The sequence below is a fragment of the Rutilus rutilus genome (genome assembly GCF_951802725.1).
Source record: "Rutilus rutilus genome assembly, chromosome: 8".
In the NCBI taxonomy this organism is placed as follows: domain Eukaryota; kingdom Metazoa; phylum Chordata; class Actinopteri; order Cypriniformes; family Leuciscidae; genus Rutilus; species Rutilus rutilus.
The window spans coordinates 12,725,191-12,743,100 of NC_140222.1; the positions used below are offsets into that span (position 1 = coordinate 12,725,191).

The following is a 17,910-nucleotide window of genomic DNA, read 5'->3' on the forward strand; positions in this document are numbered from 1 at the left end:
TGATGGAATCTGAGCGCTGGATAAGTCTTTCATTGACTTCCAAGGGGCTTAAACTTGCTCGATCAGAAATCGTATTAAGACATTGTTTGAAATTGTCTAAGTGACTCCAGTGGCTCAACCATCCATTTATCAAGCGACGAGAATAGTTTTTTTGTGACAAAAACAAACAAAAATAACGAATTTATTCCAATATCCATACTCGTGTTGTGCTTAAAAGTTGTTTACGTAGTGTATCTGCGCGAGCTTCTGGGTTCTACGTCACCAGGCGTCACACACATGACCTGCGTTGGCCAATAGTGAGCCTGTGTGGTGACGTAGAACCCAGAAGCGCTGCGCAGATAGACTACGTAAACAACTTTCAAGCACAACACGAGTAAATGGATATTGGAATAAATTCGTTATTTTTGTTTGTTTTTGGCGCAGAAAAAGTATTCTCGATGGTTGAGACACTGAAGTCACTTGGACTATTTTAAACAATGTCTATATGTTTTCTGATCGAGCAAGTTTAAGCCCCTTGGAAGTCAATGGAAGACTTATCCAGCGCTCAGATTACATCATAAATATAATATTTTGTTATGCAATTATAAATGGAAGCCATACGGGTTAGAACAACACGCAGGTGAGTAAAAAACTGAGATCATTTTGATTTTTGGGTGAACTCCTTTAATGCTTTTAGTTTAAGCTTGCCACTTGTGTTATTTTGTTTCCCAACAGTCTGTTTGGACTTTAATAATGTTTAAAAAAAATAAAGTGTTTTTTTAAGAAAGAGATGCTTTTTGTTTGTACACATACCATTCCTCCTGTATCCTTTTAAACTATAGGTGTTTTCATTTACATGAATTACATTTACCGGTTATTTTTATCAAATGCATTACATCTAACTTTAAAATGATTATTGTATTAAACGCCTTCATCAATGGTGGACAATTTTAACATTTACATTTTAACAGTATAACTTCAGCATAAATGAGGCAGAAAATGCTACTGATAACACAGTAATAGTGTACTTGACTAAAAAAAAACCATTAACATTTAAATGTTTTATAAAAGTACTTTTGACATAGTTAAAATACATTTTTACAATAAATTAGTTTCCATAAATATAATATGATTGTATATTCTTATATTTTAAAGAATTTAAAGGTGTATTTAAAAATGTTTTAAAGATGGGTTCTATTGCTCTAAGGGGGAAAAAAATTAAAGCTGAAATAATATTTTAAAATCATGTTTAAGTTCATCTTAAGTTTGTATAAAAATAGCACAGTTGATATATTCTTATATTTTAAATAATTTATAAGTGTATTTAAAAATGTATTAAATATTTAATCTAAAGATACAATTAAAGCTGAAATAGTATGTTAAAAGCATATTTAAGTTAATCTTCAGTGTGTCTCAAAATAGCACAGTTGAGTACACTAAGATGATCTTAAGTTTATATTAAGAAGTACTAAAGAACATTTTTTAGTATATTAAGTACAAAATAAGTGCGTGAAAATAGAGCACTTTAAATACATTATGGAAGTGTATTAAGTGCACTTAAATAAAATGTATTTTAGCGTACTTTTTTAATCTAGGAATACATTATAAGTATAATTTGTATATAATTACATATTATTATTATTATAATTTAAATAGTTTATTATTGTATTTAAAGATGGTTTCAATTATACTAAAACTGGTAACGAAATACATTTGTTGAAAATATGAAATAGTATATTAAAAATACACTTTAGTTTATCTTCAGTGTGTCTCAAAAAAGCACAATTGAGTACACTAAGATAATCTTAAGTTTATATTAAGCAGTACTAAAGGTAAGCTTTTAGTATATTAAGTGCAAAATAAGTGTGTCGAAAATAGAGCACTTTAAGTACATTATGGAAGTGTATTATGGAAGTGTAATAAAATGTATTTTAGTGCACTTTTTTAATCTAGGAATACATTCTAAGTATAATTTGTATATAATTTAATATTATTATTATTATAATTTAAATAGTTTATTATTGTATTTAAAGATGATTTCAATTATACTTAAAGTGGTAACAAAATACATTTTTTTTAAATATGAAATAGTATATTAAAAATACACTTAAATTCATCTTCAGTGTGTCTCAAAAAAGCACAATTGAGTACACTAAGATGATTTTAAGTTTATATTAAGCAGTACTAAATATAAGCTTTTAGTATATTAAGTGCAAAATAAGTGTGTCGAAAATAGAGCACTTTAAGTACATTATGAAAGTGTATTATGGAAGTGTACTAAGTGCACTTAAATAAAATGTATTTTAGTGCACTTTTTTTTCACCTGGGTAAGCATATCACACAGGAATACACAGGAGTATCATTCATCATACATAGACATTATGTGAACCAATATAATACCTCCTGAGCAATCATAAGCATTTCTGTTTTTAAAGGAACACTTAAATAAATGTGACAGTGTCACAAGACTTTGTGAATAACTATTAGATCACGAGATACTCTAACAATAATTTCTTCCATTTTCAAAAGTCTTATTGGGCTTTAAATACATAGGTAAACACGGTTCTCAGGGAATGTTTGACGGAATAGAGAATATTGTTGATAAACCGTACAAGTGGGCTATCTCTAAGTTTACAAAATGATCCCAAAATGCCAAAGAACAAAAATGGGAAAATTGCTAATGCGCTTCAAGCACTTTTTGCTTCATACAAAGTAACTAGGAGGAGAGTAGATGAGTTAGAGGCTGAAAATGAGCGACTCAGTGTTGGGGTAATTTCTACAAAAAATGACCTGGTTAGTGAAACGCTATGGAAAGAAGAAAAGGTCAAGACTGCACTTCTTAGAACTAACAATAGTACGCTTAAATCATCTGTGGAAACACTGTCCAACAATTTGGAGGAAGCGAAGGCAGCTTGTCAGTTTATGATAAAGAATGGCACAACTGAGACAAACCCTAGTAAGACATTGTTAGGTGTCACATTGTGTATCCCAGTTACAGAAATGCCAGATTTGCAGGAAGACAAGGCTGAGGGTTGGGAAAAAGATTCTCAGTCATTCAGTAGCCAATACTACTCCATGCTACTAGTCCATGCTACTACGACTATGCCTGGTAGTGAATGAAGGGAAGAACCAATGACCTCAACCATAGTCCGAGGATTTAATCCAGTTGAACTTGAAACTTTGATCAAGAATATTGGTAAATTTGATCCTGCCAAACAAGATCTGTTAGATTTTCTGAAAAACTTATGCTGGAATATGCTGAAGTTTACAATTTAACAGATGGTGATGCATGCGTTTTGTTAAGAATGTGCTTGCCTGACACTTTGTCTGGAGCCTTAACTCAGAAAGTAAAGGAAAGAAATGCTAATAAGTCAGAGAGGAAAAAGGCACTGCTTGAAGTCTTATGTGTGATGTCAGTTAATTGGGATAAAATATCTGAGATGCACATGAGGAAAGGGGAGCATCCAGCAGCATTTTCAGAATGACTATTGTAAAGGTTTAAAAACTTTCTGTGGCAATCCTGATATTACTAAGAATGATGTCAGTTTCAAGTCTGCCTTGCTTAACAAATGTGACCCACTCACCTGGTCTGCTGTGACAATGCTAGTGACACCACTCTCTGAATATAATGACATTATTGCTAAAATGACACAGTTTTACAACAATAATGCTAATGCAATAGTCAAATGAAAGCTGCCAAATCTAGACATCCAGTTGCTGCCTTTGGTGAGAGAGAATGTTCTACATTGTCTAATGGTTTCCATCATAGACAAAGGAGATTTGCAAGAATAAATTCAGAATAATCAATTATTTTAATTTTAAAAGAATTGCAAGAATAAAGTCATGCATGTGGAAGAATAAAGTCATGCATGTGGAAAGGATGGTCACATTGCAAGGCACTGTTTGGAGAAAAGAAAGAAAGATCAGGAAGTTGTTTGTTTTGCTTTGGAATGATGGGGCACAAGGCAAGACAGTGTCACTTTTCACACAAAAGAAAAATGAGCTATCATAGTTTGAAACCCAGTTAGCACTGTTGAAGGGAAATAAAGAAGAAGTCATTCACACCTTGTCAAACATATCACTGCACGAGCAAACATATGACTAGCTCAGTCACAAGCAAATGCTGATGCAAATTAGAATTAGTTTAATGATAGTAACACATTGTAGAAAAAGGTTTACTATCAAAAGGGGGGTGATTCTTAGCTTTATTCTTAGTTTTATTAGCATTGATATGTAGTTATAATTTATAATAAATGTTTTAATGGCATTATGTTTAGAAATCGTTTTTAAAAAACATTACCAATGTTTGATGTTTTGAGATGAAACTTCTGTGACTTTGATGTTTGAATGTTTAAAAGATGCTTGTGGGGGAAAGGGGGGCAACCTCTTCTTTTGATCATTGTTTCAGATTTAAGCATTGAGATGTTTATCTGAAATGTGTCTCCTGGAGAAAGATGATTTGGGGGATTGAATGACGAGACGGACAGTAGAACCTAGGGATGCACTGATCTGATACTCAGTATTAGGGATGGGACGATTACCGGTTTCACTATAAACCACGATAAAATGTACTGACGGTTAGTAATATCGTTTAAAATTTAATTATCATTAAAACCGTGTTTGATTATCGCGATTTTAGATCCTGTTCAGCCAGCAACAGTCTGTTTATAAATCCATTATGTACAGCGTACAAAACAATCGTTCAGACAAGATGATCACAACAATATTATCAAACTCTGTAAACAATAAATCAACTCCGATTTAATTTTCAATACAATTAAAAACGGAGACGCAAGACGGCAAGTTGTCCCATACAAAAATGTAATATATGGCCATATATGTACTTATATTTTAAATAGCATGACATATATCTATACATATATTTGACTTATATGAGAACACAATACATGCCTGCAACATATATCTATACATATATTTGACTTATCTGAGAACACAATATATGACTGCAACATATATCTACATATATTCGACTTATCTGAGAACACAATATATGCCTGCAACATATATCTATACATATATTTGACTTATATGTTGCAGGCATATATTGTGTTCTCAGATAAGTCAAATATATGTATAGATATATGTTGCAGGCATATATTGTGTTCTCAGATATCTATACATATATTTGACTTATCTGAGAACACAATATATGACTGCAACATATATCTACATATATTTGACTTATCTGAGAACACAATATATGCCTGCAATATATATCTATACATATATTTGACTTATCTGAGAACACAATATATGCCTGCAAGTTGCAACATATATCTATACATATATTTGACTTATCTGAGAACACAATATATGACTGCAACATATATCTATACATATATTTGACTTATCTGAGATCACAATATATGCCTGCAACATATATGAACATGTATGTGTCCAAACATGTAAAGAAAATATTTGAGTTCATCCATATATGATACCATAATATCTGCATATATTACAGTATAGTATTGGTTTCTCGCATCTATGGACAGCATTAATTATAAATATGTGACATACATATTTGTTTTCAACATATTTAATAAATGTATGTAAACATACACTGTAACCCTTTACTGTAAATTTACAACGAATTTCTTACAGAATTGTACTGTATTTCCATAATACAGTATTAAGATGTATATTTTACAGAACAGCTGTAAATATACAGCACATTTCTGTTTTCGTCCTGATAAATTCGTTACCATCATACTGACTGAAAAGTCATTGCATTGTGGGATTGATTTCTTTCGCGCTCAATTCAGTTCAAATGGTACGCGTCATGCGAGCAGCAGCAGACAGTAACGTTAGGCAGCTACAACAGGCAAACTTGTTTTGTCAGCGGGATTCAACTGAACAAAATAATCATTCCTGTTATCAAGATAAACAATGTCTGCGAATCTGTGAGCAATTTTAAAGCTTTTTTGAGGTTCGGTTCGTGTTTCAAACATTAGTTGCCTGTGACGCAGCAGAAAATGGACGACGTTAACGGTAGCAGCTACATGAAGACGGATGGAAGAATTTGTCATTGAATAATCTAACCTGCGCGTGACGATAAGTGGGATTTAGAGAGAGGGGGTAAAATCTTTGCGTGGCAGGGGGAGCTGCCACTCGACCAGTCACGGATATATGCGCCTGCCACTCGACCAGTCACAGATATATGCGCCTGCCACTGCTTTATATGCGCCGGCCACTCGACCAGTCTCGTGGATCGCGCCGGCCAGACCAGCCACACAATCTCTCACTGTTTACATCTATCAGATACACAAAAGCACACATACAGTGCAATACATATCTTATTTACCTATTTCTCATCTTATCTGTTTTTTTTTTTTTTTGCACTTTTTCCCCGTATGGGAGCGCGCTCGTTGTCTAAGCGATTCAACGAAGCGTCGCACCAGCCACACGATCTCTCGCTGTTTACGGCCACTACCAGCCACGCGATCTCTCACTGTTTAACATCTTTCAGGCACTCCTAATGATACACGAGAGCACAAAGACAGTGCAATACATATCTTATTTACCTATTTCTCAACTAAATCTTATTTTTTATTCGCTCTTTTTACCCGTATGGGAGTGCGCGGTCGTGGCTCTGTTAGCGTCGCGCCGGCCATACCAACCACACATTCTCTCACTGTTTACATCTATCAGACACCCCTAATGATACAAAAAAGCACACATACAGTGCAATACATATCTTATTTACCTATTTCTCATCTTATTTGTTTTTTTTATTTGCTCTTTTTCCCCGTAAGGGAGCGCGCTCGTGGCTAAGCGAAGCGTCGCACCAGCCACACGATCTCTCGCTGTTTACGGCCACTACCAGCCACACAATCTCTCACTGTTTACATCTATCAGACACCCCTAATGATACAAAAAAGCACACATACAGTGCAATACATATCTTATTTACCTATTTCTCATCTTATCTGTTTTTTTTATTTGGTCTTTTTACCCGTATGGGAGCGCGCTCGTGGCTAAGCGAAGCGTCGCACCAGCCACACGATCTCTCGCTGTTTACGGCCACTACCAGCCACACAATCTCTCACTGTTTACATCTATCAGACACCCCTAATGATACACAAAAGCACACATACAGTGCAATACATATCTTATTTACCTATTTCTCATCTTATCTGTTTTTTTTATTTGGTCTTTTTACCCGTATGGGAGCGCGCTCGTGGCTAAGCGAAGCGTCGCACCAGCCACACGATCTCTCGCTGTTTACGGCCACTACCAGCCACACGATCTCTCACTGTTTACATCTTTCAGACATATATGACTTACCCCAAACCCGTCCCTAAACCTACCCGTCACTGGGGTTAATACCATGTATAGATTATAAATGTAAGATCCCTTAACTGTACTCCCACACCTAAACATACCCATTTTATGGACAATATTAAAATGTATAATCACAATAATTAACCTTACAACACAACATCGATTCACAAAATACACCAATTTTATTAGCTTGATGTAATCCAAACCTTCAGAATCCATTATTTGCAAGAAAAAGATCCAAACTCCCAGCAAACACAGAACGTTGGCACAACGTAGCCAACCTTCTAACAACGTTTTAACAACATGGCCAAAAGGTTGCTATAACTACGTTGTGTGGTGAAGTTGTTACAGCGTTGTCACAATGTTGACATTAAACCATCGTTCAGGGCCATTGCTTAAGGTTGTGCCTAGGGTGTCTTGACAACCACTGGACTACATATGTACTCGTCACTGCCCTGAAGCGGGAAAATCAGCCTTTTAAATTCCAACCACCTGTTGTTGGGCTCATTGTGTTCTCATTTATCATCGAGCAAGGATACGTGAGTATTGCGTTTAGCCTAACAGTTACCTCAGCTATCAAACACAACCAGCTTTAATTTCTAATGTGATTAATGAAGCATCGCTCACACTGTTTAGTTTTTCGTTTGATTTTTCCGCTATTTAGTCTCATTCGTTTCTTTGCTCCTCTGGATTTGTGGATGTTTCCCCGGTGACACCTGCTCGGCTACTGTCTGCCATATAGACCCGGTTTTGTTCATTAAATGTTCTGATCTGCCTTTGCTTTTCATGTTTTATGTATTATACTTAAAATAAATGTGTATTCGTTTATTTCTTTTTTTTTCACAAATGTATGACTTTTGGAAGTGCAATTTGATTATATGCAATTTTAATAAAGTTGAATTAACGAAACCTTCTGTCATTTTTATTCTTTAAAGTGTAGGCTACACTTGCAGGTGTTGATAGCCCCATTAAATAATATAGATAAACAATAAATGATAAAAAGTATATAATTATCTAACAAAATACACCATATAAAAATATTGTCAGAACGTCGTCTCTCAGTTGCTGAATGTCGCGCAACAACGTTGCTACAGCCCTGTCACGTCTTACAATTCTACGTTGTTACAATGTTGCGAGCACGTATACAGCGACGTTGCCATAGCAGAAATGCAACGTGCCAGAGACGTTGCCACAACGTAAATGTGTTTGCTGGGCTCAGCCCTTTATCCAGTAATCGTCATCTTGACCGTAAACGTCAAACCCCGCGCTTGTTATGAATTCAAATTCAAAAATTGCGCCCTCAAGAAGACAGGTTACTATGGTTACGGCAGTAATATCAAACACTCATTGGCTCTCGCCTCGCCTGCTTCGTCACAGATTGCGTCATGCACATTCACATTTGAAATGAAGCGCGCACTGCCGCGCAGGCGGCAGCCCTCAGAGCGAACCGAACCGAACCGAACCGAAGACGGATTAACATTTTCATGGATTTTAATTAATAAGTTAAATTCTGCTCTGTTACCTCATACAAAACCACTGCCAGAGAGGACACATCACGTGAACAACTTTTGGTACCGATTTTGACATTTTCTCATTAAATAAATGATTGTGATTATATTTGTCTGTCTGTTGTTTTTCTTTATAATTGTAGCCTACGTAGTTTTAAGAAATGGTTATGATTAGATGGTAGGATTAGCAAACGTCCGGGGATAATGGTACGTGTAAGATTCACGTCTGAGGCTGTTAAACTGTGACATCTACACGTTTTCCAAAGGGGACCAACATGATTAATTTCACGTACATTTTGCTCCGTTTCGCCCGGACATTTAACGGCGTAGACATACACGCGGAAGATGACGGTTCGTTTCGGCGTGAACATACACGCGGATAGCTCAAAATGCGTATAAATAACACGCCACTTTTGACTTGAAAGTGGCGTGTATGTTTACGCAAAGTCATGATGTCATGTTGCAGGATGACGACAGTTCAGTTAAGACCACAGAACCAAATGACAGAAAGAGATGACAGTTAAGACGACAGAACTAAATGACAGAAAGAGATGACAAAACCAAATGACAGAAAGAGACGACAGTTAAGATGACAGAACAAGACAACAGTTAGATAGATGACGGAACCAGACGATAGAGCATGATTACATAAACAGAGAACATACATATCAATAGGGCTGTAGTCAACCAAAGAAATGCTTAGTCGACCAAAAAAAAAAAAAAAAAAAAAAACGATCTTTTGCATTTTGATTGAACATTTATTAAACAATTGTCATAGAGCATTTATAAACCAACAACGAAAAAACATCAATAATACATAAAACTATAATAATAATACAATTCTTTGAAAATTAAGTGATTTTTTTTTAACTGTAAAGTGAGGAGCTCTGTCCTAGGTCTATAGTGACAGTCACAATTGCGCACCTGACCACACCACATGCTACAAAAAATATAACTGCTAAAACTGCCAAATAATGCAAAATCCTAACAAAAGCTCTCGTATATACAGGCTGTAGCAGTATATTCTTCTTTACTTTCAAAAGCTATGGGTTAACTTTTGTCCAGCCGATCTAGGCATTTTAAAACAAACATACAAAAAAAACAAATAGCCTTAAAAACAATCCTAATAATAATAGGCTGTATAGTAGGAAGGCCTATAGGTTTATTTTCTTTTTGTTACATTATTTAGGCTATTTTCAAACGCGTCAAGTGTACAAATAAAAACAAAAAAATAAGAAAACACGATCTATTGAGTCAGCATAATAAAGCCGTTAAGGCTACTTATGGTGCGTTCACACCGGACGCGAATAGCGCGTCAGGCGCGAGTGATTTCAATGTTAAGTCAATGCAAAGACGCGCGTAAAAAATTCCTGTGGCACGAATGAGGCGTAGAGCGCGGCGCGGTAGATCTGCAGGCCTAGTCCACCTTTTTTATGTTGTGGGCCAAAAACACTAACATGTCCACATTCTTGGGTAAAAGACAGCTCCTCGACTTGTTAACAATAAATCCTGCTTTGGAAAATATGCGCTCTGCAGGAGTGGAGGTTGCAGGGATGCAGAGCATGCGTTTGGCTGCCCGAGCAAGTCGTGGATATCTCTCCTCATTATTTAGCTATCCTCATAGCTTGCACTTCACAGTCTTGTCGTCTTTTTTTGTAAAATGCAGCCAGACAAAAGATTTAGATTTCTTGGACATTTTGTCGACTTAAGCCAAAACAAGTAGCGTTCTAACTGAATGAATACAGCAAAACTACCTATATTCCTTACTGAGCGCGACGCAGCAGTGCAGCCAGCCACAGGTGCGCTTCACGAGTGTTCTACGTGGTGCGCTAAACTGTGGCTGTTACAAAATTTAAAGTTGCATTTAAAGTTGGGGATAAAACATAGGCTAATTATATTTAGAATACAGTAATATATAACTGCTTATAAAGGAATAAATATCAAGGAGTAAATCAATGAAAATTTCTTTATTGGTGAAAAAAATAAAAGTAAATGCAACTAGTCGACCAATGAGAATGTCAGTCGACCAAGACGGCATCGACCGATTAGTCGACTAAACGACTAAAGTGGACAGCCCTACATATCAACATATACTAATTTACCTGAACAACTAGGCAATGACTGTTGTCAAGGACAAATGTATAGTACAAAGCACAAAGCAGTCGGCTCATTTTTGGCACAAATGGAACCCCATACATTTTTTGGCACATTTGGAACCCCATACAAACTGACAGCTCATCGATTTCTTTTAAACCATGCTGTTCTGTGATATGAAGCATTCATTAAACAACTTACCACGGGCAGACACACTGAAGGTCTTTTCACTGCTGCTGCTGATGTTGTTGATCAGTAGTTTATATTCTCCAGAGTCTGTGTTTCTGATGTTTGTGATGGTCAGAGATCCAGTCTGATGATCCAGCTTCAGTCTGTCTCTGAATCTCTCTCCATCATCATGACATTGATTATCTTCACAGATCTTACAGAGATCTCCGGTAATTTGAGCTACACAAGTGTCATTGAAATACCATTTTATTCTCTCCTGTTGGGTTTTTTGAACACCAGTGTATAAAGTGACTAAATCTCCCTCCATCACTGACACTGACACTCCCTCTGTAAAAGCAGCAACCGATGCAGCTGGAGAAAGAATAATTTATAAATTACAGGACAGAATAATAATAATAATATTAAGCCAATCATCCAGTTAAAAAAATCAGAAATCAATCTTCGTCATGCAGTTTTAGGCCGGCGACACACTGGCTGCCTGGCGTGAGCGTAGCGTTTTCTATGTCTTTGCACACCAGAAACGTGTCTGACGCGGCGCTGCTACTGCTAGGTGACATATGATAAGCCTTATTGGTGATATATTTGACATATGGGGAGAGTGTTATGGAAGGCCTATAGGCTACTTAATGTTAAACATATAGCAGCAAAGACAACGTCGGCAGTATTGACGGCAAAATAGGCTACTAGGAAATAAAATAGGAAATATTTCGTTCTGTATTGACTGTGCAATATTTGAAAATCGATAATATGTTTTTTTTTTTTTATAACATTTAGGCCTATATCTACATTTATGTCAAAACCTAGTGACTTTCAAACATTAAAATATGTTTTATTAATTTATTAATATGTATTCATGTCAAAATTACATATAAATATCTTTTCCTATTCTATTTTGCTTCCAACACGCTTGCATGTCGCGTGGAAAAAAGGCGTCGGTGCACCGGTGCTATTTCTAGCATGCAGACCGCGCCTGAGAAGCGCGTCCATAGATATCATATATAAACGCTAGATGTCTTATGGCGCAGTCACTTCCGGCATCATCGTTCGGCCATCTTGTCACAGTGCTCTGTGCATTAAGGTGAATCAGCATGCACACAAATCCTCTTATCTCGCTGAAATCTTGACGGATTTACAAACGGTTTGGTTTCTTAGGGTGCTTTCACATCTGTAGTTCGGTACATTTGGTCCGGACCAAGGGAGAAAAATGATACTTTGTAGCATTTTTCAGGCGTTTTGGTTTCTTTTCACACCACACTTATCGCTCTGGTCCGGATCAGTTTATGAAACGAACCAAAATGCAGTCATGTGACAACATCCACATCACTCGTTGGCCAGATGGGTCTTGAACGTATTTTCATAACTGCACTTCGATTGTCAGAATTAACGTGCGGGAAAATTCCAACAGAACTCCCGGAATTAAGCAAAGAGGAGGAACATCCGGCAGACAACACACCACTTTTTACTATGGAGAGACGACTGCGTGGGCTGATTGTATCCCTAGTCATAGTTTATTATATAGTTTGTCCAAAGCGAGGGATGCGGCTTAAAAAAAATTTTTATTCAATGCACGCGGCGAGTCACTTCAGGAGGAGGCGACGCGTGCATAACACGCCACCGTTTACTATGGAGAGACGACTGCGTGGGCTGATTGTATCCTTGGTCATAGGTTATTATAGTTTACACCACTTTAGACAAACAATAATATTTGAGAATGAAGCGAGGATGCGGCTGTTAATAATTTCTATCAGGCTCCGCACCTCCTCACAACTCCAAGTTTGTCCGCGAGTGCAAACTGTCAACAAACATTTCTCCTCATCCCATAATCACAGCGCAGTTGACTACGGCAACTGGTTTAGTCCAAAATGCGCATTTCTTTGGCAGTTGGTTCTGTTCGAGGTCGGATCACGTTCTCACCACAAACGAACCGCTCCAGAGTTCGTTTCAAAGCGTACCGAGACCACCTCTTCGAGCAGGTCTCGGTACGCTTGTTTGGTCCGCTTTTGGTGCGCACCCGAGTGCGATTGCCGCATTCACACCAGCCCAAACGAACCGCACCAACGGGGAAAACGAACTCTAGTGCGATTCAACCGAACTAAATGAGGCAGGTGTGAAAGCACCCTTACAAACGTTATTAACGTGGCTATAATTCCGAATGCTTGAACATGTATAATTTTTCATATGTATGCAGTGTATGTATGCAGTGTCATAACTACATCTCTGACGTTTAAAACAAACCAAACCGTTTGAAAATCGGTAGAAAAATGAGCAAGTTATGGTTATTTAAAAGTACATGCACCATTGAAGTAGTGAGCGAGTACACTGTGGCAAGATGGCCGCCACGTGCGGACGTCGACCTCCATTGGCCAGCAGTGCGCACGAGACATCTAGCCTTTATGATATCTATGCGCGCGTCACGCAGGCAGTTGTGCAAGCTCTAACCGGTTAGGCGTCGGAACCATTGTATATGGGTGGGACCGGACCCACCCACTTTTTAAGATCAATGATACCACTCATTTTTACCGTCTCTAATTCAGCGCATTTGTCTGTTCGCTTTTCAGAGCGTCGTCAGTCAAATCCATTCCACTTGAGGAATTAAATTACATTTTTTTATTTTTATTAAAATTAATAAATTAAACTCCATTTCCGCTGAATCGCTACATTATATTTCTCAACGAGCCGCAACTGACGAAAGTAACCGCCCGTTGTACCTTTCCAGTCAAATATTGCGTTGCAAACATCAATAACAGCTTTAACGCCCGTTTCACACATACTCCGTTTGCAGTGCGTATGCGGTGCGTATTTTTTTCCGTACCCATGTTATCAGGTTAGAGCTTTCACACTGCATGCGGTTGCAGTCCGTCGATCCGTTCCAGTTGCGGTGCGTATACAGCAGTGCAGAGATCGTTTCCGCACCGAGTCTATGGCCCCGTTCACACTGCAGGCAAAAGTGGCCCAAATCTGATTTTTTTGGGGTCAAGTGACCAGGTCAGACTTCTTCATAGGTAGTGTGAACACTCAAATCTAGCCCAGACCTGATTTTTTCAAATCAGATTTAGACCACATACATATGTGGTACTGAATCAGAACCATATCTGATTTTTTTCAATGCGACTGCAGTGTGAACAACCAAGGCGGATTTGATGCGACTTTTACGTCAATCTACGTCGACATTTGTCACAATTATGCGCCGGCGAAGCCTTAGACACAACAGACACTAATATGGAGAACAGCGATGGAGCGAGTCAATGGAGGGAGAGTGAGGTGTTAGACCTAATTAGTATATGGGGAGATACTTCAATTCAAGCTAAACTAGAAGGATCCTACCGTAACAGCCATAAACCCGCAAAAGGCAAAAATTGCCAATTTTGCTCTCTTTCTCTTTCTTCTCCTCCTCAGCACCTGCTCATTAATGTTACGGCTTCCATTACACAAACATTTTGAAATAAATCCGAATATGCTTACTTCCTCCATAATCTCCCGAACTTTAGTGCAACCGCGTGCTGCGTCTGACGTCATTGTTATTGTTCTTTTGCGCATGCGTGTTAGTTTGAAACCTCAAACAGTTCACACTGCAATCAGATATAGGTCACATTGTAAAAGGTAATGTGAACAGCCAATCAAAAAATCGGATCTGAGCAAAAAATCAGAATTGAGCATCAAGACTTGCGGTGTGAACGGGGCCTTTTTTTGCTGTGCTGCAAACGCTGAATTAAAGTGACAGCGCATGTTGCGTGGTGAAAATGAACACAGATTGACCTGAAAATGTAGTAATTTCACCATAAATGCGATTAATTAAATAAAATTTAGTAAATCTCACCATAAATGTATTTAATTAAATACTACGTTTTTTGGTAAAGCAAGGAAAGCTACAATTTACCTCAACAAGGCGACATAATGAACAACACTTGTCACATGCGTGGTGGTGGAAAAACAAGTTTTGACATGCAAGATTTATTGTATTAAGATTTAAATTATGCAAAAGAAAGGGTATGAGTCTGCTGTTTTTGTCAATTTTAAGTTTAAATTTAAAATGTAGGCTATTCGATTTTAATATTTGTACATGGTTAAATATTTGACCACTTGCTTGAGCAACTTAAGTAGAAGTAATGCATTGAATAATAGGCTGACGTTGTTTAAATAGTGTTTAAACGTGCACACGTCTATTAAAGAGTGAAATGTGCAAAGATAATCGCAATGCTGAGACGTTAAGACCGCGGGTAAATCAAGGGAAAATACAATTTGCTTCAACAAGGCATAATGAACAACACTCGTCTCATTCGTGGAGGTGGAAAAACAAGTTCTTTGTGACATGCAAGGTTTATTATAAAGATTTAAATTATGCAAAGAGAGGGTATGAGTCTGCTGTTTTTGTCAATTTTAATTTTTAATTTAAAATGTATGTAGGTTATTCGATTTTAATATCTGTACATGGTAAAATATTTTACCACTTGCTTGAGCAACTTAATATATAATTATATAGAAGTAATGCATTTAATAATATGTTGTTTAAATTGTGTTTAAACGTGAATACGTCTATTAAAGAGTGTATATGTGTACAAAGAGAATTGCAATGCTGACAAAAAACTTTTTTTTAAATAAAAGTTGCTGATAACTTCCGGATTTGAAATACAAATAGCGAGTATGTATTTGTGTTATAGCCTACAGCAGCGGATCAGTTACGCACTGCAAACGCAGCATATGTGAAAGCACTATTGCATGTGCTGCTCCTGCACTGCATATGCACTGCAACACGCACCGCACCCGCACTGCACACGGAGTATGTGTGAAACGGGCGTAAGTTGTCATTGCTGGCAAATTACCATATTAGGGGGATAATCCACGGATAGCTGTGCATTTAATGCACGACGTGGAGGCAAAGAACCGCCCGACGTTAAGTGGAGTTTAGTTTACTTGTTTAATTAAAAGGCACCAGAATGAAATGGTATTTAGCTACTCCAGTAACATTTTTCTGGGGGAGGACCCACCCACTTTTTTTTTTCTTCCGACGCCAATGGGTTAACATATAGTTTATGTCACCACAACCCTAGAAACACGTAAATCTATAAATCTATAACAATGCAGACACTTAAAATGGGAATAATTAAGAAATAATTATTGAGTAAATGCCCCGAATTGCTGGCCTGAAGAAAGATAAACACTTTAATGTCTTACCAAGCACGAGTAAAATCCTCGCTATGTGCCAAATAAAGAACTTAATTCTTGTGAAAATTAGTGGACGGATGTTACGTGAAATATCCACCATTCTGTCAATAAGGGTGATAATGCGTCCACTGAAGTAGGCAGTAGCAGAGCCCGTCTACGGAGCTCTTCTTCTTCTTCTTTGGTTGCTTAACGGCGGATGCAGACTACCTTAGCGCACTACCGCCACCCTCCAGATAAATTGTGCCTGATCATCAACATGGCTTACATCTTTGGAAATAATGTAGCCTGCAAGCTACCAAAAAATAAATAAATAAATAAATAAATAAATTTCCTATATTTTATCATTGAGTCCGGTGTGTTTTAAAAATTCAACCATATATTTTATTACTCTATGATCAGAAGCCTTAGACAAAATATCTCTAAAGATAAAACTTTCCCCACTGTCCTCTATTTTCCTTTTAATTAAAACCCTTTCTCTATTAAATTTCCTACACATCATAAAGACATGTTCCACTGTTTCTGGTACATTACAAATCTCGCAGTTTCCTGAATTATGTTTTCCTATTAGCTGTAATGTTTTGTTTAGTCCGGTGTGCCCTATTCTCATTCTTGTAATTGCCTCTTCTCTTCGACACCTTAATTACCAGACGACCCTGACCAATCTCAGGATTTACAATGTAAAAACCCCTCCCTTTATCTCCCCTATCCCATTTATCTTGCCACAACTTTTTAACATGTTTTTTAATCATTGACTTAGCCTCTGATGTAGCTAAAATCAATTGCGTGGAACCACTTACGATAAAAACATTTAGAAAATTCAATGATTTCAGTAAATTCATTGAATTTTCTAAATGTTTTTATCGTAAGTGGTTCCACGCAATTGATTTTAGCTACATTTAAACAAATGCATCAAGTTGAACTTAGTTCAACGTAATGTTTTTGTTTAAATGTAGCTAAAATCAATTATGTGGAACCACTTAACATATTTTTTTTTTGTAAATTCAACTAAGTCAATAAATCATTTTTTTCAGTGTAGCTCATTTTCAGGTAAAATGGAATTAGCATATGCAGTCACTAAATTACAGCCAGATATTTGATAGGTTGTAGAGAGGCAAGACAAGACTCAAGAATGATTCAAGAATGTGTATATATACATGCATATAGTGAGCCTACGTGTGACGTACAATCCAGATGCGCTGCGCTGTTATACTACGTGAATCCACTCGAGGCCCAGAGAGAAGGAAATGAATAGTGGAATAAAGTCGTTATTTTTGTGTGTTTTTTTGCGCACAAAAAGTATTCTCATCACTTTATAAACTTAAGATTGAGCCACTGGAGTCACTTGGACTATATTAACGATGTCTTTAATACATTTTCTGGGCCAGCAAGTTATAATGCCTTAGAAACCAATGGAGGAGTGATCCAGCTCTCAGATTTAATCAAAAATATCTTAATTTGTGTTCCGAAAATGAACGAAGGTCTTACGGGGTTGGAACAACATGAGGGTGAGTAATTACTGACAGAATTTTCATTTTTGGGTAAACTAACCCTTTAAGCAAGTTTCACACTAATACAGTAAGCTACAGGTAAATCTTACACACATCATGCTTTTGTCATCTTTTTAAGTTTAATTAATGTGCTGGCTAGATTGACTTATTATAGTCATTAAAAC

General features: G+C 37.0%; 1 protein-coding gene across 2 annotated transcripts in view; it reads right to left on the minus strand.

Moving 5' to 3' along the window:
- Window positions 1-16,422, minus strand: part of LOC311294838 (uncharacterized protein) — a 45,269-nt gene extending 28,847 nt beyond the window's left edge. Inside the window, exons 1-2 of one of the 2 annotated variants that reach the window (XM_084415879.1) lie at window positions 16,248-16,422; window positions 11,088-11,426 (exon numbers count right to left, since the gene is read on the minus strand). In XM_084415879.1, the coding sequence (XP_084272005.1) occupies window positions 11,088-11,426; window positions 16,248-16,338 (430 nt within the window). In that variant the 5' untranslated portion in view covers window positions 16,339-16,422. The remainder of the gene's footprint in view (window positions 1-11,087; window positions 11,427-16,247) is intronic. The other variant, XM_084415880.1, reaches the window with a different exon arrangement.
- Window positions 16,423-17,910: the final 1,488 nt, after the last annotated feature.